General features: G+C 39.3%; 1 protein-coding gene across 1 annotated transcript in view; it reads left to right on the top strand.

The window, feature by feature from the left end:
- The window catches only part of ME1 (malic enzyme 1), a 130,688-nt gene that overhangs the window by 10,279 nt on the left and 92,922 nt on the right, over window positions 1-27,487 (top strand). Inside the window, exons 2-3 of the mRNA XM_044421680.1 lie at window positions 5,199-5,332; window positions 9,185-9,334. Coding sequence (XP_044277615.1) covers window positions 5,199-5,332; window positions 9,185-9,334 — 284 coding nt within the window. The remainder of the gene's footprint in view (window positions 1-5,198; window positions 5,333-9,184; window positions 9,335-27,487) is intronic.

The following is a 27,487-nucleotide window of genomic DNA, read 5'->3' as shown; positions in this document are numbered from 1 at the left end:
AAAGGATACGAAGTGTTTTGTATACTGAACATTTCTAGAGGTGCCAGTAACCCAAGGTTACTGATGTGGTTGCTGCTTCAGTCAAAAATATTCAAGAGCTGGTTGATCTGTCTTTATGCAGTGCTTGCTTTTGCCCCACCCACTCCAGCTAAGAGACTTCTCATGCATCTGTGATTGCAGGGGCTGGTGAGTGGCCCCTTGGACTGAGAGAGATAGAGCACTCTCTTAGCAGGAAAGTTTATGGGATTCCCCTTCCCACATCTTTCTCCAGACAAGTTCCCTTTTCCCTGGCTGCCATTTTGCTTCTCATGATTGAAGCTTGGCTGGCAGGCAGTAATGTATATGTGCACCCTGAATATAATTTGAAGGGAACTTAATGGAATAAGTTCCTTCTGCTCCAGCTGGGAGGCTACTCTTTCATTTGCTTTTTCTCTCTACCTGCCCTTTTTTGGAGGGCCCCCAATTTTTAAAGTATTAGCATGTGTAGATTTAAACCTCAAGGCACTGTGTTTATTAGGAAATAAATCTCACAGTATTTAATATGCTTAGAATTGCAACCCTGCCATCTGGTAGGCCAGATTCATAATCCATTTTTACAAAATTCTTCTTAGCCTGTGCATATGGCCCAATATTCCTGTGAACTGTAGAGGCTGGTGTCTCTTCTTTGCCATGGTCAAAATGAAAATCCCCAGCTAACAGCAACCAGAGTGGGGTGGATTTGATATGAAAGAGTTAGACATTTTTATTTATTCAAGAATAATACTGAAACTCTGCAACTGCTGCTCTGCTAAAAAAAATTTAAGAAGATGTCTGCAAAGAAAGTGCTGTTTCAAAGAATGAAACATTGTAGATGAGCACCTTGCCTTTAATTACAAATGGGCTACTGAGTGTGTTTTTGTTTTAAACAAGCTTAAAGTAGCCTGATATGTCTCGATACTGTCTCAGTCTTAAAGGAGTACAATGTGAAAAGGCACTTGGAATCCTGTCACAAGAGCTACTCAATAAATCAAGGAGATATGTTAATGAAATTCTTTTAAATTCTCTTTTAAAAGCTTTTTTTCCTTTTTTGCGGGGACAACAAGCATATTCTGTCTATAAGCACATCTCCATTTCTGGCAGATGCATCACAACAACTCCCACTTATATCTGAAATGCCTCTGGCCAAATGCCCCAAGTGCCTGAAGTACAAATTTGTGACAAAGGATACATACACAAGAAGCAAGAATACTGCTATGACTAAGGCAATACGGACTGCCCCACCCCACCCCAATACACACAGTGCATAACCCAATCACACAGATGGTAGATTTCCTTCCTAGTCACAGCAATTGACAGTTAACTTCTGTTCATATTGGAGGGCAAACAGGAATGGCAATGGCCAAAGCTATGTGAGGGACAGATCCCTGGAGTGGACCGGAGAAGAAACTTTCCCTCTGAGATCCAGTTTGCTCCTAGCCTTCTAAGCTACTGGTTATATCTACTAAATAAGGAACTACTAAATAAGGAACAAGGAACATTTGTCCAATGTAAACTGACAACATAAACTGGATTTCAGATGAGTAGAGATCCAGGCTTATCATGGCACCAGTCTAGTTTCCATCTGGTATACAAAGAACTGTTTGCCTTAGAATCGGAAGGATACCATTACATGGAAAACCAGGATGATCTTTAGATGAACAGACTTCCTAAGCAGTTAAGTAGAGAATAGTTTTTGCCAGCTTGGAAAAGGCATTCTATCTATTTTCCAGCAGGATACATGTCATACCAGGTATTCTTGGGGATTAATACATTTCAAAAGTGGGTGTTTACTTCATGGATACTTTGGAGGTTTTGGAACTTTTGCTGGGGGTCTAACATGCACTGTTAAAGGCAACATACTCTGGTCTTACATTAAGATGGATACACAATGCGTTTGAAGCAAAAGGGAAGTTTATTCAGAAGGAAATACAGAGCAGGTATAAATTCTTGATCTGATGTTGTCAAGGCATCAAATAATCTTAATGCATCCCCATCTTACTCCATATTTTTAAAGAGGTAGACAGCTCTCTGCCTAATATATTTAGGAATAGACAGAAGCTAAAAGAAAAAGAGAAGAAGTGTAAGGCTAATGTCTGTCAGTTGTCCTGTGTAATAGACTCTTAACAGACCCTTGTGGAGGCAGTCCATGTTGTGGGCTGGTTGCCAGGTCTTGCCCCCTCATATTCACTAAATTCCTGTTCTATACAAGTGGGAATTTTGTATTGTCCCTCAGGCTTATGCTAATCATGCATTATTTATTTAATTTCTATACTGCTCATTAGCCAAAATGGCTCTCTGGGCAGTTCACAGGACAAAATACAGAACCAAACACAATATCAATAACAAATCAGAACTTTAAAATCAACATCAATACAGTGGTGCCTCATACTTCAAACTTAATCTGTTTTAGGAGGCTGTTTGAACTCTGAATTGTTTGAAGTCCGAAGCACTGTTCCCCATTAGAAATAATGGAAAATGAATTAATCTTTTCCCAGACCTTGGTAAACAGCAAATGCACATAATTTAAGGTAAAAATAACAAATGTCACATATATTAATTAAAGCTTGAAAAGGCACACATTGAAAAACCCTACCCAATCACCCCCTAATCTGATGGCAAGACTTTGGAGTTGAAGTTCCCATCACTGGAAGAAAACAGATGCCACCTCCTATTCAGCAGGCTGATATAGATCACAATAATGGCCCAGCACACAGCCTGTGCCAATGGAGGGGGCACTGAAAAGGTTTGAGAAGGCACACAGTTAAAAGGCACTGAGAAGGATCGTGAAGGCAGGCAGTTAAAAGGTATTAAAGAGGATCGAAAGGCACACACCGAAAAAGCACTGGAAATGATTGAAAAGGCACTGAAAAAGATTGAAAAATCATGCAGTGAAAAGGCAAAGATCTAAGAGATCCTTTCCCAGCTAGAAACAACTTGGGTGCACAACTGATGATGTTTACACAGTGACCACATTTTTTTCACTGTGCCTGCAGTTCAAATTTAGAAGTGTTGTTCCAACTTTGAAGTGATTTTATCTTGACTCTAACATTCGAATTCTGGATTGTTCGAAATTAGAGTTGTTTGAACCATGAGCCACCACTGTAATACATTAAAAATAGCAACAATAAAATAGCAACCATAGGCCCACAACAGCCATACTCAAATTAATCAAGGGTACAGCAGTAAGGTACTATAAAACAAAATTAATGTAAACAAAATTAAGAGATTTTTTAAAGATTAAAATTATTTAACTTTTAAAATGTTGGGTGAATAAAAAGATTTTACCTGGCACTGAGAGGACTAAAGAATGGGTGTGAGGCACAGCTGAGGTACCACAGCTGAGAAAGCCCTTCCTTTAGTAGCCACCCTCTAAATTTCCTTTAGGGGTGGTTCTCTGAGAAGGACCTCAGACTATGATCACAGGATCCAGGGGAGAGGTTTTCATTTAGATAAGCTGGCCACAAGCTGTTTAGGGCTTTAAATATTAATGTAAACACTTTCAGTTGGGCCTAGGCTTCAATGGACCCATGGAGTTGGAAGAGGACTGGCTTGGTATGTTCATATCAGTAAGTCCCCGTCAGCAGCCTTCTACTCTATTTTGAACCAACTGAAGTTTCCATACCATCTTCAAAGGCAGCCCCACATAGAATGCACCACAGTAGTCCAGGTTAGAGGTTACCAGTGCATGGAGCACTGTTGCTTGGCTCTGCCTGTCCAGATAGGGTTGTAGTTGTTAATTTAGCCTGAGCTGATGGTAGGTGTTCCAAGACACTGAATCAACCTGTGACTCCAGTGACAGGGATCCAGAAGCACCCCAAAACTGTGAACTCTGTCTTTTAGGGGGAATGTGACCTTACCCAGGGCAGGTTTAATATCACCTAACAGGACAGACTATTCCCTACCAACAGCGCCTCTGTCTTATCTGAATTAAGTCTCGGTTTATTGGCCCTTATCCAATTAATTAGCAACCTCTCCCTGTGGTTTAAATGGCATGGGGTATTAAAAAAAGCTCTGCAATACTCTATGGCATAACTGCCATGATGCAGAGCAGTAATCACTGATCACAACCTTCTGAAATTGGGTGGTGAGGTAAGAGCAAAGCAGTGCTTCGAACCCCCAATCCAGCAAACCTGTCCAGAAGGGCACCATGTTTGATGGTATTGAAAGCTGCTGAGAGTCCAGGAAAACCAACAGGGTTCTTCAAAGAACCCAGCTTGATGGATGCTTGATTGCTCTTGATGACCTTAGCTATCACTTTATCACAGCCTGCTTTCTCTGGGTAAAAGGCATGTTCTTTGTGTTTCCTGGCTGCTATTAATGGGGTAATTTCCAGGTGTCTGGTGGTTTATTGTGCTTGCTCAGGGCTATGGTAGCCATACCCTGCAGAGTCATTTTGTCTAATCACTTTAAGGGAAAACCTTCAGATCATGCATGGCCTTTTCTCCCCAATATCTTCAGTATTCATCATTCATTCTTCATCTCACTCAAACTGCCTAGCCCAAGGCATTAAGTCACTCTTCCTGAGGTCAAGCTTACCTAACATGCCTCATGGCTTGTGAGCTTGTTTTTATTTTGCTTGACATAAAACCAATATTGATATTAATTATAAATACTCACTACTCAGTCCAAGTTGGATTGTGCCCAGACTCTTTTAGGGCACAGTCCAAACTTGGGAGGCTTATGAGCATCCTACGTAGAGCTGGAGCAGCTTCAGAGGCACTCTCCACCGCTCTGGTTCTTATGTACTTTTCGATATGGCAATTTGCAGTCATTTATCTGGGTTGCTTGGGAGGGGCCGGGAAAGGGAACTGTGGGGACCCACTTGGGCCTCTCTGGGCTCTTCCCCTCCCAGCCTATTGGAATGCCTCTTGCTGGCACTTATTTCTGCACAAGCTGTGCGGGTCGGGGTTGGGGCAGACTGCGAATTCCTGGCTCCAAGACTGGAGCTCTCTTTCAGACTTTGGAGCTGGGAATCTGAAGTAGCATATGTCATGGGGCTGTTGGATCAATCCTGCCAATTTTTATATAGGAATCATTTCCACAGGTTTGGTGGAACTATATTATAAATGTGGTAGTATGCATTTAGAAATGTGTTTGCTGCACAGTGTGAATCTCTCTAACAAACTAGTCATAATAACATTTTATATTCTTTTTGCTGAACATACTTTTTTTCTGGACAGGGTCTGGCTTTCACCTTGGAAGAGAGACAACAGCTGAATATTCAAGGATTACTGCCTCCCTGTTTTCTCAGTCAAGAAATCCAAGTTTTAAGGGTTCTAAAAAACTTTGAAAGACAAGCCTCTGATCTGGACAGGTGAAGTCTCCAAGCTGTGCTTAAAAATATTTTGGGAAGATGTGACAGACTGCTATAATAAAACGTTTAAAATGAATTTATGCTGAATAAGGATGGCTGTTGCATTCTTTAATCAGTGGTAGAATTCAGCTGATAGGAGGTCTATGATAATGTGGTCTAGTACAATGTGTTACAAACACAATCCTTAATCTTTACAGATGGTAAAAGGTCATCTCTATTGACCTCTGATATGTTGGTCTAGCACAGTGTGTTATAGTCATAAAGCAAGAACTAGAATATATGCAGAGCCAATAGCAGAAGGACATGATCTCATCCACAGATTGCTCAAAGCATAAAACTAGGCACAGGGAGCTTTCCAAATATATACCCTTCTTTAAAATAAGTGCATTGGAAAATTTGCAAAATTTGCAAACTTTGGAGAAGTGTTGAGTCTGAAGGATAATTGTTTTCCATTACAATCATCCTGTGCCATTGGCTAAGTTAGTAAAGACTGATGGAAGTTGTTGTCCATCAGCATCTGGAGAGCCACACAATCCCTTTCTTTTCTATATAACAGAGTTACAAAAGAAGTCTTTCTTCCAATATAACCAAACAAAATCTGATAAACTTCTTGGGTTTTTAGTTCAGCACCTGAGTACAGAGGTAAACTAACAACATGATTATATTACCATAATTACAGGCTGATAATATGGATCTCTCTGTGTGATCCCATTATTCAGAAGTTTCATTTGTAAATTGCGGTGAGCAATGTCCTTAGGTCAATTCAGTAATAGTGCAGTACTTCAGCACAATGGACTGTTTGAGAAGTTTGAAATTGGAAAAATGGCAGCAACATGCCAGAAAGGGGGAAGGAAGCTCCAGCTAGATGGACATTCCCCCAAAAGTGTGAACAGGCCCCTCTGAATGGGAAAGCCAAACTAAGTGCACAAACTGCCCCTCTCAGATGGTAGCCAGTTGTATGGTAATTAAATCTAAACATTGGTAATCATTGGTCGCAGTAATTGATGGAACTGGTCAGTGTTCCTGTTAAAAATTCAAAATAAAATAATGTTATTGATATTATAAAAATCTTATTTGTGGTATAAAAATTACTGCAGTGATATGTCTGTAGGTGTTTCCTGTAAAGCTAGTACAACTGTTATAAGTGCAGACCTGAAAAAAGTGGTACCAGGCAAAAGCCTGCCCAAATGCATGTAGTCATTCTCCACTACACTGCTTTCAGCGGAATGTGAACTTGATACATATCAGGATGCACATTCTGTTGCAAGCAGGGGAGTACAAGCAGCATCTACACTGTGGTGTACGTTTGGATGGGCACCTGTTTTTCTTGGGTCCAGTTCTGTGTGAGACTGACTCTGCAGAAAAAATCTGCTTCAGTGTTTGCTGCATGATTTGCCCTGCCTTGATTCATCTTTTCTTTGTGTGGGAGGGATGTGATTAGGACAATAGAGAGTGAGGGGGAATGTTAACCCTTTGTCACGATGAGACTATAACCTCTGTCCCCTGCCTCATTTCTTCTATTGCTGGCCCAGAAGGGGTTGATTCTAATTGAGATTGCAGTGGAGTAAAGGGTTAAAGTAATGTTCCTGATCCAACTCATGCCCCTGCACTATCTATTACTTAAAGAAAAATCACTCAGTCATATGAGGAGAGCCATGCCTTGTTTGGCCCTGAGAGTGTTCACTCAGAGTATTTGAAAGATTTAAATGTTGTCTTCACCTTTAAAAGCAGCCTTGAATTAATTTTAGATAGATAATGCCTAGCAGACCCTCTTCTTACCATTGCCTCTGTGAAAACAGAATATAGCCCTGTTGCCAGCCATAATTCTGCAATTTGTGATACAGTGATAGTGGATAGATTTTATTCCCTGGTAGTTCTGTGGCACCAGCAGTTAAGAGAACCAGTGTGCCCAATCCTAAGCAACTACCCCTGCAGTTTAACTGGTAAACCATACCAGATTTGGGCTCATGTCAGCGCATTGCACTGAGTGTGAAGACAACACATCTGTATAGTTACCAGTGTTTTTTTTGTAAAAAAAAAAAAAAAATGGTGCCGGAACTCACGTCCCCACCGGCAGTAAGCACACACACCAATCCCAAGCCGGTCCCAAGCAGCTATCTCTCACTATCAGATAGCAGACACAATAGCAGCCTGCAGGCACTATGTTAATTATGTTTGCTGCTGATCTGCTACTCAAAAAATCACTTCGTAAAATCCATTGAAAAAAGGTGCCGGAACCGTTCTATGACAAAAAACGCCCTGATACTTTCCATCATTTTTGTAGGTTTTGAAAGGATGTGGTTCTTTTTAAAAACTGTTTCCCTGAAGGAACGCAGGGTTTCTCTGCTCTCAGTGTTCAGGAGGTCTCTTCTCCGTTTCCTAACTCAAAGTCTGTATATGGGTTACCTAATTTACTCATATGGTAAATATGGTATTGTGGCAATATGGTTGTATCTGTGTTAGTTTCACGGTATCAAAACAGTGACCTATTTAAATTGTGGTCATTTTTGTTCCATTTTAAACATGAAACACTATTTATTATCTATTATAGGACAATCAAGCTATGGGACAATATTCCAGTCTTGCATTTTCTTCTGGTAGCTTTTTAGAAGAGTTCCCCCCACTCAAAGATCTTTTGGCAGTAATTTTTCCACATACCTTGCCCAGAAGATCACTTTTGCAGAATCTCTCTTCCACAGTTGCTGTAAAGAAATGGATAGTAGAATGAAAGATCATTTAGGGTTTAAATAGAAGCAGCTGGTTCTGGAGAATGAAGAAATAAAAAGAGAATGGGCAACTGTTCAGAAAAAGGCTATGTTTCAGTCCTCTGGCTGCCATGCATGCCTGAACTGTCTGGCATAGTGTGCATTAGGTTATGCATAATACATTTTCCACCTGTCAGTTTCCTATAGAAATGAAATGTGTGTCTTGAAAAAGTACACACAGCAAAACTGTATATCACTCAAAGAGAAGAATTATGAACTCTGTTACTTTAGAAAGGAAAACTCTCTAGGAATTCAAGAACCTTTAAGACAAAGATGGATCTTGGGTAGGATATAAGAATATCATTTGAGCATCAAATAATATGCAGTACATTTTGCAAAAAGTTCTGACAATTCAGAGTAAAAACATACAAAATTTCAGTTTATTTTTCTGTTTAGCAGATAAAACATGTTTAATTTAAACTATTCTTTGTTGTTATACATTTTTAATTATCTGACATTGGTTGGAATACAAAGTAGTTTATATGGAGCTTCTGCATGTGAGTACATAGGCAATCTATACTATATACTATTTTTTGGAACTATATACTACTTTTGAATGTATAATCCCTCCCCCAAGCATTTTTTTCTGAGAAAAACAGATCAAGAGAATACAAACAGATATAGAAATGCATCTGGAATGTAGCAAGGTTACTTAATTTGAAGTCCTACACATGTATGTTCAAAAGGAAACCTTATGGGACCTACTATCAAACAAGTCTGCATATGATTGTAATCCTAGTATCATTTCCATGCTAAAGAGAAGAATAGGGATGAGCAGTTTATTAGATTCTAGATATAGATAATTGCATATAATATGCTACTATGATTCATTTCCTGATGATTTTAATATTTTTATTCCATTCTGCCACTTAAGATAGAAAGGGAATAATAATAAAATAATAATACATGTGCAAAATAATGTCACACTTAAAAAAAAAAGGTAAAATCAGGTGGGGATATCATGGTGTCTTGGATAAAAAAAGTTGTTTTTCAGAGAGAAAATTAGCTTTAACGAATACTATCAATTTTATATTAATTTGCTGTCGAACTACATGTGGGAGATTAATCTATAACTCATTTTTCACAGGTATATTTTGCTAATGGGACTTCAGGATCAAAATGAAAAACTATTCTATAAAGTGCTCATTTCTGACATTGAAAGATTCATGCCTATTGTTTATACTCCCACTGTGGGTCTGGCATGCCAACAATATGGTATAGCATTTCGGAGGCCAAGGTATGTAAAGTTATACTTCACAGTCAAGTAATTGTATCTTTTTTCCCTTGCCAGGTTTCTGCCTTTTTTCCCCAGCATAGTTGTGTGTAATCCAAACTGGGCCAATTAGGATAATTCAAATTACATTAAGTATACTTTTAGTCTAGCTAAACTGTAATTTATTTGTGCTAGCTTGAACTGGACTTGATGAAGGACCAATATTGCATTTAATAACAAGTAAAAAGAAGGGGGGAAAAGATGCTATCCTAAATTGACTTAAGAAGTTCAAACATTATTATGTTATGAATGACAAAAGGGAATTACAGTTGCAAGATAAAAAATTCAGAATGATATTCCATTTTTTAAAAATACAACTTTAAAAACCACTTTAAAATGTTATTATTACTCTTGGCAACATTAGACAGTCTCTGCAGTTCACATTTATTTTTCTTTTTCCTTTTTATCAGTACTTTCTCACAGTATATTTATACAATATCAGTGTTTATAGTGATTTTCCTGGTTCTGTTTTAGAGGACCATAAACTCCATTACTGAAATGTTTGAGCTAAACAATTATTAGAATGTTAACAAGCCAATATTTTTAGACTTTAGCTTAGGGAGAAAGATCTGCTGCTGTTTATAAATCAGTAATCTGTGGCATTAGTAAATCCATAATGAATTATGGCAGGAAAATGTCTAACCATGAAACATCATAACATTTTTTAAAGCACTGCTCCCCAGCAATGTTTTGCAAAGTTTTGTTGTGGTAATGCAAAGGAAATAAGGACAACAGTGCTACAAAATACCCATAAGTTTTTATCTCTCCGCTTGTAAGCCTGAATTAGTAGAATTCCGCTGGTGTCTCTGATATTACAGCTGGTGTCTCCGATATTACAGCGCTGGTGTTTGATATGTTCTCCCAGTGCTTTAAAAAAAAAAAAAAAGTGCCGGAACTCAGGTCGCCGCCGGCAGTAAGCACACACACCAATCCCAAGTCGAGCAGCAGAGCAGTGTCAGAAACAGCTATCTCTCACTATCAGATCACAGACACAATAGCAGCCTTCGTAAAATCCATTGAAAAAAAGGTGCCAGAACGCTGTTCCAGTGCGTTCTATGATAAAAAAAGCCCTGTGTTCTCCTATATAAATGTAAGTTCACGTGGTAAATGTCATGCTAGCTCATTTGGTAGAACTGGGTGAAATTCTGAGTAGGGCTGAAATTTTTGTTGGGTCCACAGTCTAAACTCAGTCTTTGAATGTTTGATACCTCATTGAGGTAAAAGAGGTGGAGGGGCATATAGGAGACTTCTTTTGTTTTAACAGAATCACATTTTATATTCTGGAAGCTGCCAAAGATTGTAGGCAGATTTGTGGTTTTATTCAGTTCTGGTCCATTTCCTGTGAGAATTAAGGAAACCAAAATCTGTTTTCCTATTATGTTTATGTAGAAACTAATTTTTAGAGCTGAACATGTGAATATATGCCTCTTGTCTCCCTTCATTTGTGTTCTTATGTGGAAGCTTTTATAATATTTTGAAAGCAACAAATCAGTAACTTCCATTTTTGCCATTATTTTGATCTGAAGGCAGACAAAATATTTTAGGCAAGCCCTTAATTAATTTAGTAATAAAGAAGTTAGACCTATGTAAATAGTGGTAAAAGAATTTAAGGACCTTCTGTTTTTAAGTGGTTTTTTTATTAAGGCACATGCACAGTTAGGCTATGTTGGAGTAATATGTCCCAATTTCAAGTGTAAGCTGATAGGATCTGAGCTAATGGTGACTGACCAAGAAAAAGGTCTTGAGGTTGTGGATGGTTGCTGTGAAAAAGGCAAAATCCATGTTAGGCATAATTAGGTAAGGAATAAAAAGTGAAACTGCCAATATCACTTTCATCTTGCGCAAAACTATGATGTAACCTCTCTTAGGATATTGTGAACCTAAATACCGGACCTATAAAGGATAGTCTAAAGTCGGGAAAACTGCAGAAAAGGACAACAGTAATAAGGGGCTGAAGCAGCTTCCCTATGAGGAAGAGTGATAAAAGCTGGGATTGTTGAGCTTAGAAAAAGGGTGAATAAGGGAAGACATGGTAGAGGTGTACAAAACCATGCATGGTATAGAGAAGGTGAATAGGAAGACATTTTTCTCCCTCTCTTATAGTATTGGAACCCAGAGTCATCCCACAAAGCTGCCTGGAATCCAGGATGGATGAAAGGAAGTACTTTTCTTCTTCACACAGTCCATAATTAAATTATGGATTTCATGTCCATATGATTAATGGCCACCAATTTGGATGGCTTCAGGATGGGATTGAATAAATACATGGAGAAGCAGTCTAGTTGTGATGGCTATATGCTATTTCCAGAATCAAAGGTAGTATGCCTTGTCCATCAGTTGCTGGGAAACAGTAGGAGGGTGCTGTTGCACGCACATCATGCTTATGGGTTTCCTGCAGGCAGCTGATTGGCCTGTTTGTGAACAGACAGCTGTAGAAGATGGACCCTTACTCTGACCCACCATGGCTGTTCTTACATTCTTATGCCCGTGTCTGAGCAGTCTAGAGGCATTATTTGAACACTATGCATGTACAGCAGCTTCTGTCCTTTTCACATGCATAGTATTCCGTGGAATTGTAATGCATGTAGCATAGGAAACACTACCATGGAATGTCTGTTTGGTTTTGCAGCTGCTGGCCAGATAAAGAATGGTACATGCATGATGTGGGACAGGGTTGCAACAGGATTGGGAATTAGGAGAGGGATACAAGAGGGACTCTAATAGTCTCCATCCCCAGTGAACACAGTGTGATTGTACTTGTGTGGAAACATTAGAAGAGTGGGGATCTGGGGCAGAATCAAGCAATCCTCTCTTCAAGGCTTAAGATTTATTACTTGAAGCCACCGTTAAAAAATAAAATTGTGATTTTTTTCATGGTCTGTTTTCTTATGAACCAGTCCCTTCATACATCATTGTAATATGACTAAAGCTCCGTCCTTACCCTTGATGAATTATCCCACAATAGGAAAAACCAATGTCACCTCACTGGATTAATAGGACATGTTAATTTTTTCTAGTCTTAAAAGTATATATTTTAGTATATATTTTCCAATACCTTGCCCAAAAATGGGATGTTGGCCACCGGTCTATAATTGGCAGCCATCTCTGGATCCAGAGACACCTTCTTTAGAACAGGCCTGATTACCACCTCCTTTAAAGGAGCGGGCACCCGGCCCTCCCTCAGAGAGGCGTTAATAACCTCCAGGATCCAGGAACCAATCCTGTATTTGGCTTTGGTTAGCAGCCACGAAGTGCAAGGGTTGAGTAAGCAGGTGGTAGGACGTACTTGTCCAAGTACCTTGTCCACATCATTGGGCCTCATTAACTGAAATTCATCCATTAATACCTGACCAGACGGGGTCATTAGTGTCTCCCCTAAGGGATCTGAATCAATTGTGGAGTCCAACTCGTGAAGAATCTGAGTGATTTTCTCCTTGAAGTGCTGGGCAAAGTTGATGGTCATCGATGGTGATACAGGATCTTTCTTAGGGCCGGGGTGTATCAGCCCATGTACTACTCAAAAAAGCTTCGCTGTATGGCACTGTGAGGAGGCAATGGAAGTGGAGAAGAATTTCTTCTTTGCCGCCCTTTGCTTTGTTAAGCATTCTACTTTGTAAAGTGTTAATCATAGCTGGTGAGCTGATGCAAGTGGTCTACCCTATATGCATGAAGTGAAATTGGTTCTTTAATGTGGTTAAGACCAAGGATCAGGATCAGTTCAGATGTTACTTATTTCACTTGAGCTTACCCATTTTTTTGAGGCCACATTCACAAGATGCAATACAAGCCTTCAGTTTATGGAATATTGGCTTGAAGATTTCTTTGATAGCAGGGAGGTTGGCAGTAACCTCATTTCTATCAATTTCTGGGTCATAGGTTCTGTTAAGGATGTGCATAACAGTTATATGAATTCTACAAGTTGAGGCTTTCTTTTTTTCTGGAGAAGTTGCCATGTTACTGTCATGAAAAATGGGTGTGATTCTTTAATCTGTTTTTGTAACTTGGGAATTATGTAGAAAAAAATCTTTCTGAGAGAGGTCAGGAGTAAAAAAAAAAAGCCTATAGAATTTCTTCTAGAGTTCTTTGGAGAATGTTTTGATGACTTGAGGGCAAGAGCAGTTTGTATAAATTGGGAATAACTTTTATTTCTGAACTGAATGAAACGTTTGCTTTTGTGATCATGTTTACTCTTTGCATAGCTGCAAATATTCTATCTCAGGAAAGCCTCACTTTCACCAATACTGTTTCATTCTGGCCTCTGTGCATCACACATCATGGGTGCTACACCTGTGCAGGGGCTGTTGCCAGGAAGATTTAACAGCTTTGACAGTTTCGCCAGAAACTCTGCGCCCTCCCCCCATAGTATAAAAGGGGCGATGTGCCCGCCATTTCCCCAGTCTGCTTGTGACTGCCCAAGTCACCTGCAAAAATTTATGAACACAATTGATTACATTTCTTCTCCTCAAGTGGATGGGGAGCCAGTGAGGGTTGTGCTGAAGTGCCACTTAGAAACTTTGTAAAACTGTCAGTGACTTTCACTTGCAGAGATTGTGAAAGTACTGGAAAATGGAGGGGGATTGAAAAAAGGAACATCAGTGGCATGGGAACAGGGGACAAGATGACTTTAACTTGGGAAACCTTTTGGAGAGCAGAAGGGGAAAACAACCCACTGAAAGCCCAATGGTCTCTCAGGTGCACTCTGGAACAATTCACAGGGAGTAGGATAGGGTGGGTGATGTGCAAATCCACTCATCAGGCTGTATCCAGCATTTGTCTGAATACTGAAATTACCAAAATTTCTGAAGCTCCATAATATTAATAAATGCTATTGTATATTTGGGACAATCTTTGTTGCTTGTTGGGAGCTGATCTTTGCTGTAAATTAATTTTTTAAAAAGAAAACCCCTGAAAAACTAACTGCTTTTATTGGTACTTTCTCTTCTGCCCACCTCTACCCATTTCACTTTTTAAGCTGCTAGTTTAGGTATGGGAAAATTCAATGGAAATTTTTAGTTAAGATGCCAAAAACAACTCCTTTGCCCAGTCAGTGGAACACCCAGGTGCTTTAAGTTTATTAGCAAACTTGGTGTGTGGAGAATGGAGAAAAATCATAGCCAGATATTCCATCACTCAGTTTTGGAAACTGCTGAAAAGTGAGGAGACTAATATTAGAATTACATTTCCATTTGTAATATGTAAAACAGGTTCAAACAGTTTTGCAAAGACCAAACCAAGAGCAGTTATCAAAAATAATCAGAACACTCCTTTATAATTTAGATACTAAATTGCTAAAGAAGATACATTTCAGCTTAGAAGAATCCTTAGGCTTTATATTTAAGTTATATCTACTGCAATACCTTTGTTATTTAGTCTCAAAGTCATTCCCAACTCATCACGACCTCATGGACAACAGTCCTCCAGGTTCTGCTGTCCTTCACTATCCCCCAGAGTCCACTCAAGCTCACACCCACTGCCCCAGTGACTTCATCCAGCCACCTCATCCTCTGTTGTCCCCTTCTTTTGCTGTCAATCATTCCCAGCCTCTGCATTACCTTAGTCTCTTCTATCCTCTGCCATCCCCTTCTTTTGCCATCAATCATTCCCAGCATCTGCATTACCTTAGTCTCTTCTTATAACTGTAAATTAACATTGAGAATCTGTTTGGGTTTTACTCCTTCCTGCCCCCTAAACACCTGCTGTGATCAGGAGTAGGTACCTGGTTTGCACACTTCTTTTCCTGGATGGTAGGCTTTGTTTTGTGGAGTAGAATAGGGAAAGGTTCCCTAACAAAATAAATGTGGCATCTTTCTGCCTTGACACTGACTTTTACATATGATGTGTGTGTGTGTGGGTTAGGGTTAGGGTGTGTGTGTGACTCTTTTCCATGCATAACAGTGTGGAAAGGTTGATCCTGTGATAAAGGGATACAGTCATCTGTTTGGCTTAATTTATATTGTTTTATTTAATGCTTTACCTTCTGTGACCAAGCCATCATTGTTTTGCCCTGGCACTTTAGTTATGTCCCTTTATTCTATAATAATTTGATTAATGGACTTGGAGTTGTTATCATCCCAACATAACCCTGAAAGACTCATGCCCCAAGTTACAATGCATTGTAGAAGTATTTCCTCCCACACCCATGATCTTTCTATAATTGTTAATGTTGTAACTTGAAATTGATTTAATTGACATGGTTACCATTTGGTGTAAAGAAGATGCTGAGCAATGTAAATGTGCAAAGTAGTTTTGTTGTGTCACAAAAGTAAACAAGAATAAACTGACACTTGTTGGTCACTTAAAGTATTCCCCTGCCCCCCTGCCCCAGTAATACTTGGTAGAATTACCTTTAGCAACAAGTTATTTTAATTAGATTAAATTAAATTGAAGTCTCTACCATCTTTGCTCATCTGGATCCTGCAGAGTTTTCTCATTCTTCCTGGCAAAACTGCTCCGGCTGTGTCAGGTTTGGTGGGCACATTTGGCAAACCACAGATTCTTGCCACAGATTTTCATTCTTCCAAAAGATTCTCAATTGGAGTGAGGTCTTGGCTTTGATTAAGCCATTATTAAGCATTCAGGCTCGCATTCTTAAAACACTCCAGTGTTAATTTGGCTTCGTGTTTGAGGTCATTGTCCTGCTGGAAGTTGAACCTCAGCTCCAGTCCCAAGTCCCTTGTAGACTGAATCATAGAATAGTAGAATTGGAAGGGTCCATCTCCCGGCTCAGTGCAGGACTAGTTAAACCAGCCTTGTCAGATGGCTGTCCAGTTGCATCTTGATGCCTCTAGTATGGAAGAGCCCACAGCCTCCCTAAATAATTGGTTTCATTTCTGACAGTGAGGAAATGCTTCCTGGTTCCTTACAGCCAGAACCTGGCTTCCTTAAGCCCATTGTTTTGTGTCCTGCACTCTGGAATGATTGAGAAGAGATCCTAGCCTTCTTCTTTGTGACAATTCTTCATGTACTGGAAGAGTACTATCATATCCCCTCTCAGTCTTCTCAATGCTAACATGCCCAGTTCTTGCAGTCTCTCCTCATAGGGCAATGTTTCCAATCCCTGGATCATCCTTGTTGCCCTCCTATGCACACTTTCCAGCTTGTCTGCATCTTTTTAAAACTGCGTGGCCCAGAGGAGGCCTAACCAATGCTGAATAAAGAAGAAATAGTACTTCGTGTGATTTGGAAGTGATACTTCTGTTAATGGAGCCTAAAATAGCATTTGCCCTTTTTGCAGCCACATCACACTGTTGACTCATGTTCAGCTTGTCATCTACAATTCCAGGATCCTTCTCATTTGCATTGTTGAGTCACGTATTCCGCATCTAGGAAATACTACATCTTTTGCTAGTTGCAGAACTTGTCATTTAATTTAATTTAAAAATTAATTTTTAATTATTTAATTTAATTAAATAAATTAAATTTCATTCTGTTGTATTTAGCCCAGAGCTCCAACTTCTCAAAATCACCACAAATCTTTTTGTCTTCCAGGGTATTAGCTATCCCACCCAGTTTTGTGTCATTTGCAGATATGATAATCATTCTCTGAACTTTCTCATCCAAATTATTAATAAAAATGTTGAAGAGCACTGGGACCAGGACTGGACCCTGTAGTACCCCACTTGTAACCTCTCCCCAATTTGGGAAGGTGCCATTGATGAACATTCTTTGAGTCCGATTCTGTAGCCTACTTTGGATCCACCTGGTCATTGTTCCATCTAGCCCACTTTTAGCTAGTTTGCTATTCAGGATATCACAGGGGCACTTTGTCAAAAGCTTTGGTGAAAACAAGATATATTATGTCCACAGCATTCCCACAGTTCATCAGGGAAGTTGCCCAAGCAAAAAATGAAATCAGATTAGTCTGGCAGGATTTGTTCTTGAGAAATCCATGTTGGCTTCTAGTAATCACTGCATTGGTTTCAAGGTGTCTGCAGACTGACGCCACTCTAGAATTTTCCCAGGGATTGATGTCAGACTGACTGGTCTGTAGTTCTCCGCTTCTTCTTTTTCTTTCATCAAGAAACATCCACACAACATGATGTTGCCACCACCCCATTTCACCTTGGGATTGTATTGTCAGGACAATTAGCATTGCTGTCATTGCAATATACATAGTATTTTGTGGCATGGCCAAGAAGTTCAGTACTGGTCTCATTAAAGCAGAGAATATTTCTGCTGTGACTGTTACATTTTTTTTTTCAAATTCCAAAAGAGCTTTGATAGGGTTTGATTCAGCTATTTCTTCTTGCCACTCTTTCTAAATCAAAGCTTTGCGGAACATCCAATTAACTGCTGTCTCATTGATGGTTTCTCCAATCTCACTGTGGATCTCTCTGGTCCTTCAGAGTACTGGTCTCTTGGATGCTTCTTTTACTAATGCTCTTCTTACCCAGTCACAGAGTTTTGGTGGATGACTTTCTAGATAGAGTTGTGATTGAGTCCTATTCCTCCATTTTGTAATAATTTTGATTGATTGATTGATTGATATCCTGCCTTTTTCCTACAAAGGGCTCAAGGCGGCTTACATAATGGTTTTAATGGTGCTTTGGGGAATGTTTAAAGTTAAGAATTTTTTAAAAAAACAACCCAACCCTCTCTGGTGCACCTAAACAACTTTATTCCAGAGTTCTTTTGATAGTTCTTTAGTCTTGTTTATGCTGTTTGTTGGTATGTTCTTCAACAAACTCTGAGAACTTCCAGAAACAGATGTCTTTAATCTGAGATCATATGGCACAGGTGGACTTCATTCAACTACTTATGTGAGGTCTGGAGGAGTGGGTTGCACCAGAGCTTATTTAGGCATGTCATAGCAAATGGGGTGAACACTTATGCACTGACGTTTCAGCTGGTCTTTGTTTACTTAACCTTTGCACTACAGTAAAAATTTTGCACGTTCACTGTGTTGAGTCTCTTGTGTACATCAAGAGTCTCCAATGTCAAATTAAATGCATTCCATTTCTGCACTGTAACAGAACAAAATGTGGAAAATTCAAAGTGAATATGATTATGGGTGAATGTGACTGCAAAGCACAGAGAGTTAGTGCCATCCCTGGATGTCTAAGGCTCCAGTCATAGACACACATTGAATTTAGTGGAGCTTACTTCTGAGTAGACATATAGAGATTAGTATTATAAAAATTTGACTAAAATCCAGCAAAAATACTTTTGTTGTGGATTCTCTATTACAAAAATTTCTTTTGTTTTCTGAAGTTCCATTGCATGTAGATTTTTTTTGCAAGAATCTCTTGCAAAAGCTCTTGCACAAATATATATGATAGGCTGAAAATGAGAACCTATACATACAATAATATTATATAATGTATTTGGAAAAGTGTAAAAGTATGAGACTATTATTTCCTTTAATGAATTAGACTTGATTTTTTGTTGATATTGGGCCAGATAAAGTCCAGATGCTTAGTCCTTTCAACTGTTACCTTAGGATTTCATCCAATTTTTTCTTTAAGAATCTGAGGCAAGCTTTTGACAGTCATCTGTTAGACCAATACATCACTAAGATATTTTAATTAAGTCATAGTTAAATGTATTTTGTATAATAGCCAACATGAAAATTAATGATAAAATACAATGATAATATATCGCATTTCCAGATTTTTCTTCCTACTCTCTCTATAAATGTTGGGAGAAAAAGGACAATTCTGTGGTGGGAGCAGGACTACAAAAACTCTTACATATTCATCATTGTGTTAGTCAGATTCCAGAAAACCACAAGGGCTTTGCTTTATAAATGTTTGCAGGAATATAATTTTGCTATGAGTTTAGGATGAAAATAAAATATTTTTGGCCATTGATAGGACAAATATAAAAATGCAAAGGTAGACAAAAGCCAGTGTTAATCCTTTGTATTTGCATGCCATGTGCACATAACTCTTCAGCAATACAGGATTGTTATGAGATCTGTTGTTAGCACTGGCATGGCAGTGCAGATAACCCAGCTTAAGAACCAAGAAAATTCTAGGCTTGGGGTTGGACATTTTGTGTAATTTTTATTTCTATATGATTTTTAATACAGTGAAGTTTTATTTTAAAATATTTCTATACAGCCTATCCAAGTTATGTACAATGGTAAAACTACAAAATAGTTATAGACTTATTAAAATAAAGCACAGCTATGCATACATTTCTCTCACCAATATTGTAATCTATTGTCATTAGTATGCCCAAGGATCGAAAACCTCAAGGTAAGTGACAGGAGAAAGACAGTATCGAGGTAGTTTTTCAGCTCTTTATATTTCGGTCTTTGTAATGGTACTTATATTTTGTCATTCATCCTTCAGCTATCTCAAGAAGCTATGGATTTCTGCAGAGAAATAAATGCTTGCTATTTAAGGGTTTGGTATGGGAATAGGTAGACCTGGTTTAATGCTTTATTTCCCTTTCACTAGGCACCTATTATTATACTAATAGTTATTATTAATCATATAATTTCTACACAACCCACTTGCCAAAACTGTGCAGACTGTTCATAGCAATGGTTCACATACTCACTTCTTTTCTCCTACTTTTTATTCTTTAAAAACCCTAACAACTTTATTAACTTTTTAGGCTAGAGTGACTCGATTATTAATAACAATCAGCAGTCGAGTTTCCTTCTATGCTCCCCATCCCATCTGAGTTATAAGGGTGCTTCCAGAAATTATCCTGCCTTGAAATTAACAGGGAGTCCAGATGTCATCATCTACCGTTTGTAACCTTCCTGCTTTTCTTACCATTTATTCCACTTTTTTTCTTCTTCTAAAAATAAATGTATGAGGGAACAATGAAATAGTTGTACAATCTCTTTTATCTGGAATGGAAGATAAGGAGATGGGGAAATAGAAGCTGGTTGACAGGAGACTGGGAACTTATGTGGTAGTCCCTCTCCTGCCTAGTAAATAAACTATGCTGACCATCAGTCAGGTGATGGCAAAAAGATGATAAAGGGGAGAACACATTGTCAGTGGCTGCCACTGCATTGTTGCTGGAATAGGGTCAGTGCTGGAGTGACACTCTCTCATGGAATCACAGTATTTCAATACATGAATTGTTAAATAAACTTAAATAAGAATGATTAATTATTGCTTATAATGTTTTCAATTGAAAACGAGCTTGAAAAACTTATTTACTTATTTTCAAATTTATAAGCCACTGAATAGCCCTCTAAGGGCTCTCTAAGCAGCTAACAACATTAAAAACAGGCCAACAATACAATTCCAAGTACTGGGGAAAGGAGAGGGAGACATCTTTTGGTAGCAGAGTGAGCTTTTACGATCAGGTATTGAAGTAAGGTTTTGAAAAACCTTTGAATGAGGACAGTTTTTGCTTGGCACTGAAATGAAAGTAGTGACATCAGCAGGCCTTCCTCTTTATGAAGCCGATTCTAAAGGAGGGGGCAGTTACTGAGAAGGACCTTCTTTTAATTGTCATCCCTTTTGAGAGAAAAACAAGAATATTTTACATAAAAATCACACTTTGTTTTGGAAGTTTAGCCTTTCGTTAGAGTTTGCACTGTAAACTAAGGTCATGGCATCTGATCCTATCACTTCCTGGCAAATAGATGGGGAGAAATGGAAGTAGTGACTGATTTTATTTTCTTGGGCTGCAAGATCACTGCAGATGGTGACTGCAGCCAAGAAATTAAAAGACCTTGCTCCTTGGGAGGAAAACCATGGCAAATCTAGACAGCATACTAAAAAGCAGAGACATCACCATTCTGACAACTTTGTATAGTCAAAGCTATTGTTTTCCCAGTTGCAATGTATGGCTGTGTAAGTTGGACCATATGGAAGTCTGAGTGCCCATGAATAGAGGCCTTTGAATTGTGGTGGTGCAGAAGACTCCCAAGAGTCCCTTGACTGCAAAGAGATCAAATCAGTCAATCTTGAAGGAAATCAACCCTGACTGCCCTTTAGAAAGTCAGGTACTGAAGCTGAAGCTCAAATACTTTGGCCACCTAATGAGAAGGATGGACTATCTGGAAAAGACTCTGTTGGGAATGACTGAAGGCAAAAGGAGAAGGGGATGGCAGAGGTTGAGGTGGCTAGATGTGGTCACTGGAGCACTGGGTGTGGGCTTGGGTGGACTCTGGGGGATGATGGAAGATGGGAAAACCTGGATGAATGTTGTCCATGGGGTCACAAATAGGCACGACTTTGTGACTGAACAACTAATACCATATCCTTTCTCCACTGCTACCTGCCCCTGTTGATGTGAGACATAGTTTATGGATGGCTTCAGTGCTGGAACCTATGCATGAGGCCAGTTGCAATCTCTGGGTTAGTATGGTGGCTTCAGTATTGCCAACTTCACACTATGTTGGAGTTCCTGCTCTCAGTCCTTTGCAAGCACTACAGCAGATGCCCTGCTACAATTCTTAGGCCCAGACACTGCTTTATGGGCAATGGTCCAGATTGCTCTCAAAAATTGTTATATTCTGGGTACTGATTTTATCAAACACTATTGCTGTGCTGGATAGATTGGTGCCATTTCAGGATACTACAGTGTTTTGGTTAGTAAGGAATAGAGTTTGGGTTTGAAGTCTCATTACACATTTTTTTTCCAGATGTGTCCTTGGATGCCTTTGAAGGTCAGACCATTGGTCCCTATATTCCACCTCTGAATAAATGATTCCCAAGGCAGCTAGCAACAAATGACAATACATAGAATGTATCCAGCAAACCTTGTCCTTGTGGCTGGTGACAGATGCCAAAGCCCCCTTCTCCATGGTTCTAGAGTGTCAGGGTAACATTTTCACTTGCACCATTGCCCCGCCTTTTCAATGTAAAAGCCAGAGCCACTTCAACAGAATGCTGTTCTTACTTCAATTATCTCCACATTTTCACTGATTGCAGGGCCTTCTGCTCTCTCTGTTCAGCCTTCTGATAGTGCCCCAGCTTCTAAAATTATTCACTCAGTTCCTCAGCAGTATGTGGAATTCTGGATTCAGCTGTCAGCACATTCTCAGACCCTCACTCCAGGGGTTGCCCCAGGTTCCTGGCAACTTGGAAGTTTTCCATAGAGCCTCTGTAGAAAAGAAAAGGCCTAGTATTCTGGGCCACTCTCCAAATCCTGTCAGCACTAGTTCATGCAGCCTCCCTGAATAACCTCAACCTGCTTTTATGCAAAGGCAGGCATCAGGGTTCCATGCAAATAAATGTCTTTTCTCCATTAACTTACTTCCTTGAATATCATTCTCCCCGTGGTTCCTTCATCTCCAGCTGACCCCAATCAGCCTTCACTTGGTGTCTGTCTCTGGGAGCTCAAATTTAACTTTCTTCTAGAAACAGGTTTTCTGAGTATACCCAGTACTGAAGGGTTAGACCAATTAAGATCTTTATGTTTATTTGTGGCTTATAGATGTTCCGTTACTAGTACCATTTTGAAACAGGGGGAGCTTTCTAACTTTGCTGATAAAGATTCAAGTACTGTTGTCAAGGCCATTTTGCTTATTGTCTCTGATGAGCAAACAAAAGAGAAAGAATGTTCTAAAATTCTCTCATAATTGTGTCACATACCACAGCTAAAAAGTATAAAAATTAATTGAGCACGAAGTCTTGCTTGTATGGTATCCAAATTTGATGTTAGGCAGTGATGTGATAACATTAACCAAGGACCCAACGCAACTAACCTTGTTTAATTTTGACACTCAAGTTTTATTTCTAACAATATAAAATAAGTTACAGAGTATAGAATTATAGAATAGTAGAGTTGGAAGGGGCCATGAAGGCCATCGAGTCCAACCCCCTGCTGTTGCAGGACACCACGTTACACCATCCCACTCAGATGGCTGTCTGGTTTCTTTTTGAATGTTTCTAGTGTGGGAGAGCCCACCACCTCTCAGGATCACAGCTTTATAGTTTTGTAATACTGCATTTTAGAATACCTATAATCTGTAGTTAGCTGTGATCCTGGGTTACTTTTAAATTGCAAGAATACAAATAAACTGCAGGAGGATTATCATACTATAATTTCCCATGCAAACAAAGTGATGCTTGATGTTTCAAACAAATAATTTTACCCTATATGGAGTGAGACATGCCTGACGTTCTGAAGATGCATTCAAGACCATATTGCAAAATATATGTTGGCTGCTGTAGTATACCAACGACATTAAAAAGAAGCTCAGTCTCTGCATTGTAAACTACTGCTAAACCTTTGACTATATGGGTTACAAGAACTGTTGAATGGTCCTGAAAGAAATGGATGTGCTTCAGCAACTGATGCGTAACCTGTATTGTGACCTATAAGCTACTGTAGGGACAGGATATGAAGAAACAGAAAGTTTCCTATAGGCGAGTAATCAGACAAGTGTGTATTTCATCTCCCTATTTGTTCAGCCCACATGCAGAACTTACAAGGAAAGTTTGATTAGGATCAGAAGAAGCAGGGGTGAAGATTGGAAGTTATGTAGAGGATACCTTAGTACTGACAGAAAACAGTGGCAAATTGTAATTACTTCTTATGAAAGTGAAAGAAGAAAGCTCAAAATAGAACTGCAGTTGAACATTAAGAAAGCAAAAATCACCACTACAGAAGAATTATACAACTTTAAGGTCAACAATGAAGAAACTGAAGTTATGAAAGATTTTGTATACTGTGGCTCAATCATCAGTTCAAAGGGAGGGTACAGCCAAAAAAAATAGAGGATGACTGAGTGAGACTTGGAAAGGCAGCAATGAAGGAACCAGAAACAGTTGTCAACTCTAATGATGTTCTGCTGGAAACCAAGACCAAGGTCATCCCACTATTGTATTCCCAATGGCTATGTATGTGTGTGAAAGCTGAAGACAGAAGAAAGCTGACAGGAAGAAAATTGATGCATTTGAAACATAGTGCAGGAAGAGAGCATAGTTGGACCAACAGAAATACAAACAGATGAATCCTAGATCAAATGAAATGAGAACTTTCTCTGGAAGCAAAAATGACAAAACTGAAGCTGTAATATTACAGGTACAAGAATCACTGGAGAAGATAGCAATGCTAGGGAAAGTTGAAGGCAGAAGAAGGGGAAGACCAAATAGGGCCACAGCATTAAAGTTCACAAGAGCTGAGCAAGCCTGTCACGGACAGGCATTTTGAAGGGCTTAATGGCACTTAAGAAACATTCAGGACATGGGGTTGTGATATTGAGGACTCTGTCAAATCCAGAGCCCTGCTTAACTTGAGCTTACAGGGCAGAAAGGAAGGAAGAGCCTGATTTTTCTTTTTTCCTTTTTCTCTTCCCTCTCTCTTACTCTCTCTCTCTTTCTTGAACTGTTTGCCTCTCCTTGATGCAATTGGAAAGACATGAACTATGCCAGCTGCAGGGGGCATTTTGAAAGCATGGCCTTAGAATGCTTCCCTTTGTGTTCTCTGAACTGGCTGCAGATCTTTCCACAGTTTCACAGAGGAAGCTTGCAAGAATGTGTAGGCCTTCCTCTCTAATGTGGAATCCCCATCTCTACCCTCCAAGAAGATGATCCTAAAAATATATGTTCCCTGGGAATAGTTACCATAGGATTGCAGTCTTGCTCAGGTTACAAATTAACAGTATTTTCTTGGATGGGGTTTCTTGTTAGTAGGAAAGCTGCAGAATGCTTTAAAGATGAACGCAGGGCAAAACTTTCCAGAAGTGTTCTGGGATTCTCTTCTTTCCAAAGATCTGCCAAAATCTGATCTTTTAGTCTGGCGAGCAGAATAGCAATAGGTTTGCATTCAGCAGAATATTCCAAAAATAATGTAAAAGCAACAAAGAATTTCGTAGCACTCTAAACAAACAAATCTACTGTACTGTCAGTATTTGTGGATGGACTTCATTTTGTGAGATTCGTGAAGGGTAGTTAGTGTGGTTAGTGTGTTTTTTTAAAAAAAATAATCAAATTTCAGCATCAGTAATGAAAATGCATGAAAATTGCTCTGAGTAATATGAAAGCAAATGTTACCTGATAATTTTGAGGTTTTATTATATCTTTGATTAGAAAAGGTTTTTTTAAGTAGGTGCTTTAATGTGGCAATATTTTATTCCTGAGGAGATTGGACGCTTATCTCCACACACACTCTTCTCTCTGCCCAACTTAGGCAGAGAGCCTTTGTATCTTTTCCTGTGTGAATTTGCAACTTCAAAAAATATTCACAAATGAGAATTCTGCTCTGTTTTGGAAATCATTAAGTTATTTAGAAGTGTATGAAGCTGTCTTATATCAACACAGTCTAACACAGAACATTCTAGCTTGAGATACTGCTTTGTGCATTGTTGGAAAAGGAGAATTTGTATCGACAAAAAGAGGACAGCAGTTTTCATAACATTTCTGTATGTAGAATAATGTGTATAGGCACACATTTAGAAACAGTCTAATTTAAAGAGAAACAATGCACTATTTTATTATGGAGGTTTCTAGGCTTTCTGTTACTTTAGATTTATGTTATTAATAAAACAAAATAGTGAGGGGGTTTTTAAACCCTTGGTTTAGTTTGAATTCCTCATTCATGAACCAGAGTTCCACAAACAGGGCATCATATTTCTTAAAGGGCCTCAATGGTGGCTTGTCAGTAGAAATATTTTTCAAGATTTCATAGAAACACCGGATCCAATGCTTTCATGTTACCAGCTTAGATTAAATGTCTAGCATTTAAATGTCTAGCATGGTAATCATGCTAGACTTAGATTTTTAATTCTTAAGAAAATGTTAGGAGTTTTAAGAGATAGCATACCAAATATCTTGCATTATGATGATGTAATGATGAAATCTATTTATTGTTGTGACTTTAACTTTTTTTAAAATAGAAAACTGCTTAATGAGATGTTAGGAGAATAGTCAAATCAAAATATGCAGAGATACAGTTTATATTAGAAAGAGATGAGTCCGGAAGGAGATTTGTGCTGTTGCTTTGTCTTCTCTGTATATTGACCATGGATAAACTATAAAGCATCTGAACTGACAATTGGTAAATGGCCCTTTGATGAAGACCTATACCTATAGAACTGGTGCCTGGCCGAGGTAATGGGCTGGATAAGGGCCAATAAACTGAAGCTCAGTCCAGACAAGACGGAGGTCCTGCTGGTGTGTGGTTCGGGCCTCGGGATGGGGGACTTGGGCCTTGTCCTAAATGGGGTTGCACTCCCTCTGAGGAACAGGGTCGCAGCTTAGGAGTGCTCCTCGATCCTGAGCTGTCTCTAGAAGCTCAGGTGATGGCGGTGGCGAGGAGCGCCTTCCTTCAGCTTCGGCTGATCCATCAGCTGCATTCCTTCCTGGAGAACGACTGCCTGGCGACAGTGACACACGTGTTGGTAACTTCCCGATTAGATTTCTGTAACACGCTCTATGTGGGGCTGTCCTTGAAGATGGTCCAGATAGAGTGCAGAATAGAGCTGCCAGGCTGCTGACGGGGACTAGGCGTTGTTCTCATATAACCCCAGTTCTCTGTCAGCTCCACTGGCTCCCGATTGAAGTCTGGGCCCAATTCAAGGTGTTGGTTATGACCAATAAAGCCCTCAACGGCTTGGGACCTGGGTATCTAAAGGAACGCTTGCGTCCATATATGCCCTCCCGCCCCTTGAGAACAGCTACAGATGCCCTTCTCCGGGAAACCTCTGTGAATGATATTAGGAGGGTGAATACCCGGAGGAGGGCTTTCTCTGCGGTGGCGCTCCATCTATGGAATGCGCTCCCCAGAGAGGTCCGCCTGGCGCCATCATTATTTGTTTTTTGGCACCAGGCTAAGACCATTTTTTTAAAACTCATTTTAATTGTTAATTCATTTGTATTTATAGGATTTTAAATCTTTTAAGCCAAGATGCACCGGGTTTTAATATTTTTACTGTTTAATTGTTATATTTATGTATTTTGTTTTTGTTGTGAGACGCCCCGAGGCTTTGTTGTGATGGGGGCGGCATAAAAATGTTATAAATAAATAAATAAATACTGATAAATATTAAAGTATAGGAATAATGAGATTTGATGAGGATGATTGGAACTGGCAATGTTGTTCAGAATTTTCTTTTAAACGGCAGCACTCTGAAACTGTTTGGATATTGGCAGTATCTGTTTGCTGTCTCAGGATCTGGTGAATAAACAAACGAAACAAATACACCTAGCTTTGAGGATCATAATTTCTTAAAGTTGGGCTGGAGAATGTGTGGCT

The sequence above is a fragment of the Varanus komodoensis genome, unplaced genomic scaffold (genome assembly GCF_004798865.1).
Source record: "Varanus komodoensis strain SLA01 unplaced genomic scaffold, ASM479886v1 scaffold12, whole genome shotgun sequence".
NCBI classification, from domain to species: domain Eukaryota; kingdom Metazoa; phylum Chordata; class Lepidosauria; order Squamata; family Varanidae; genus Varanus; species Varanus komodoensis.
This window is presented reverse-complemented; position numbering and strand designations above follow the sequence as displayed.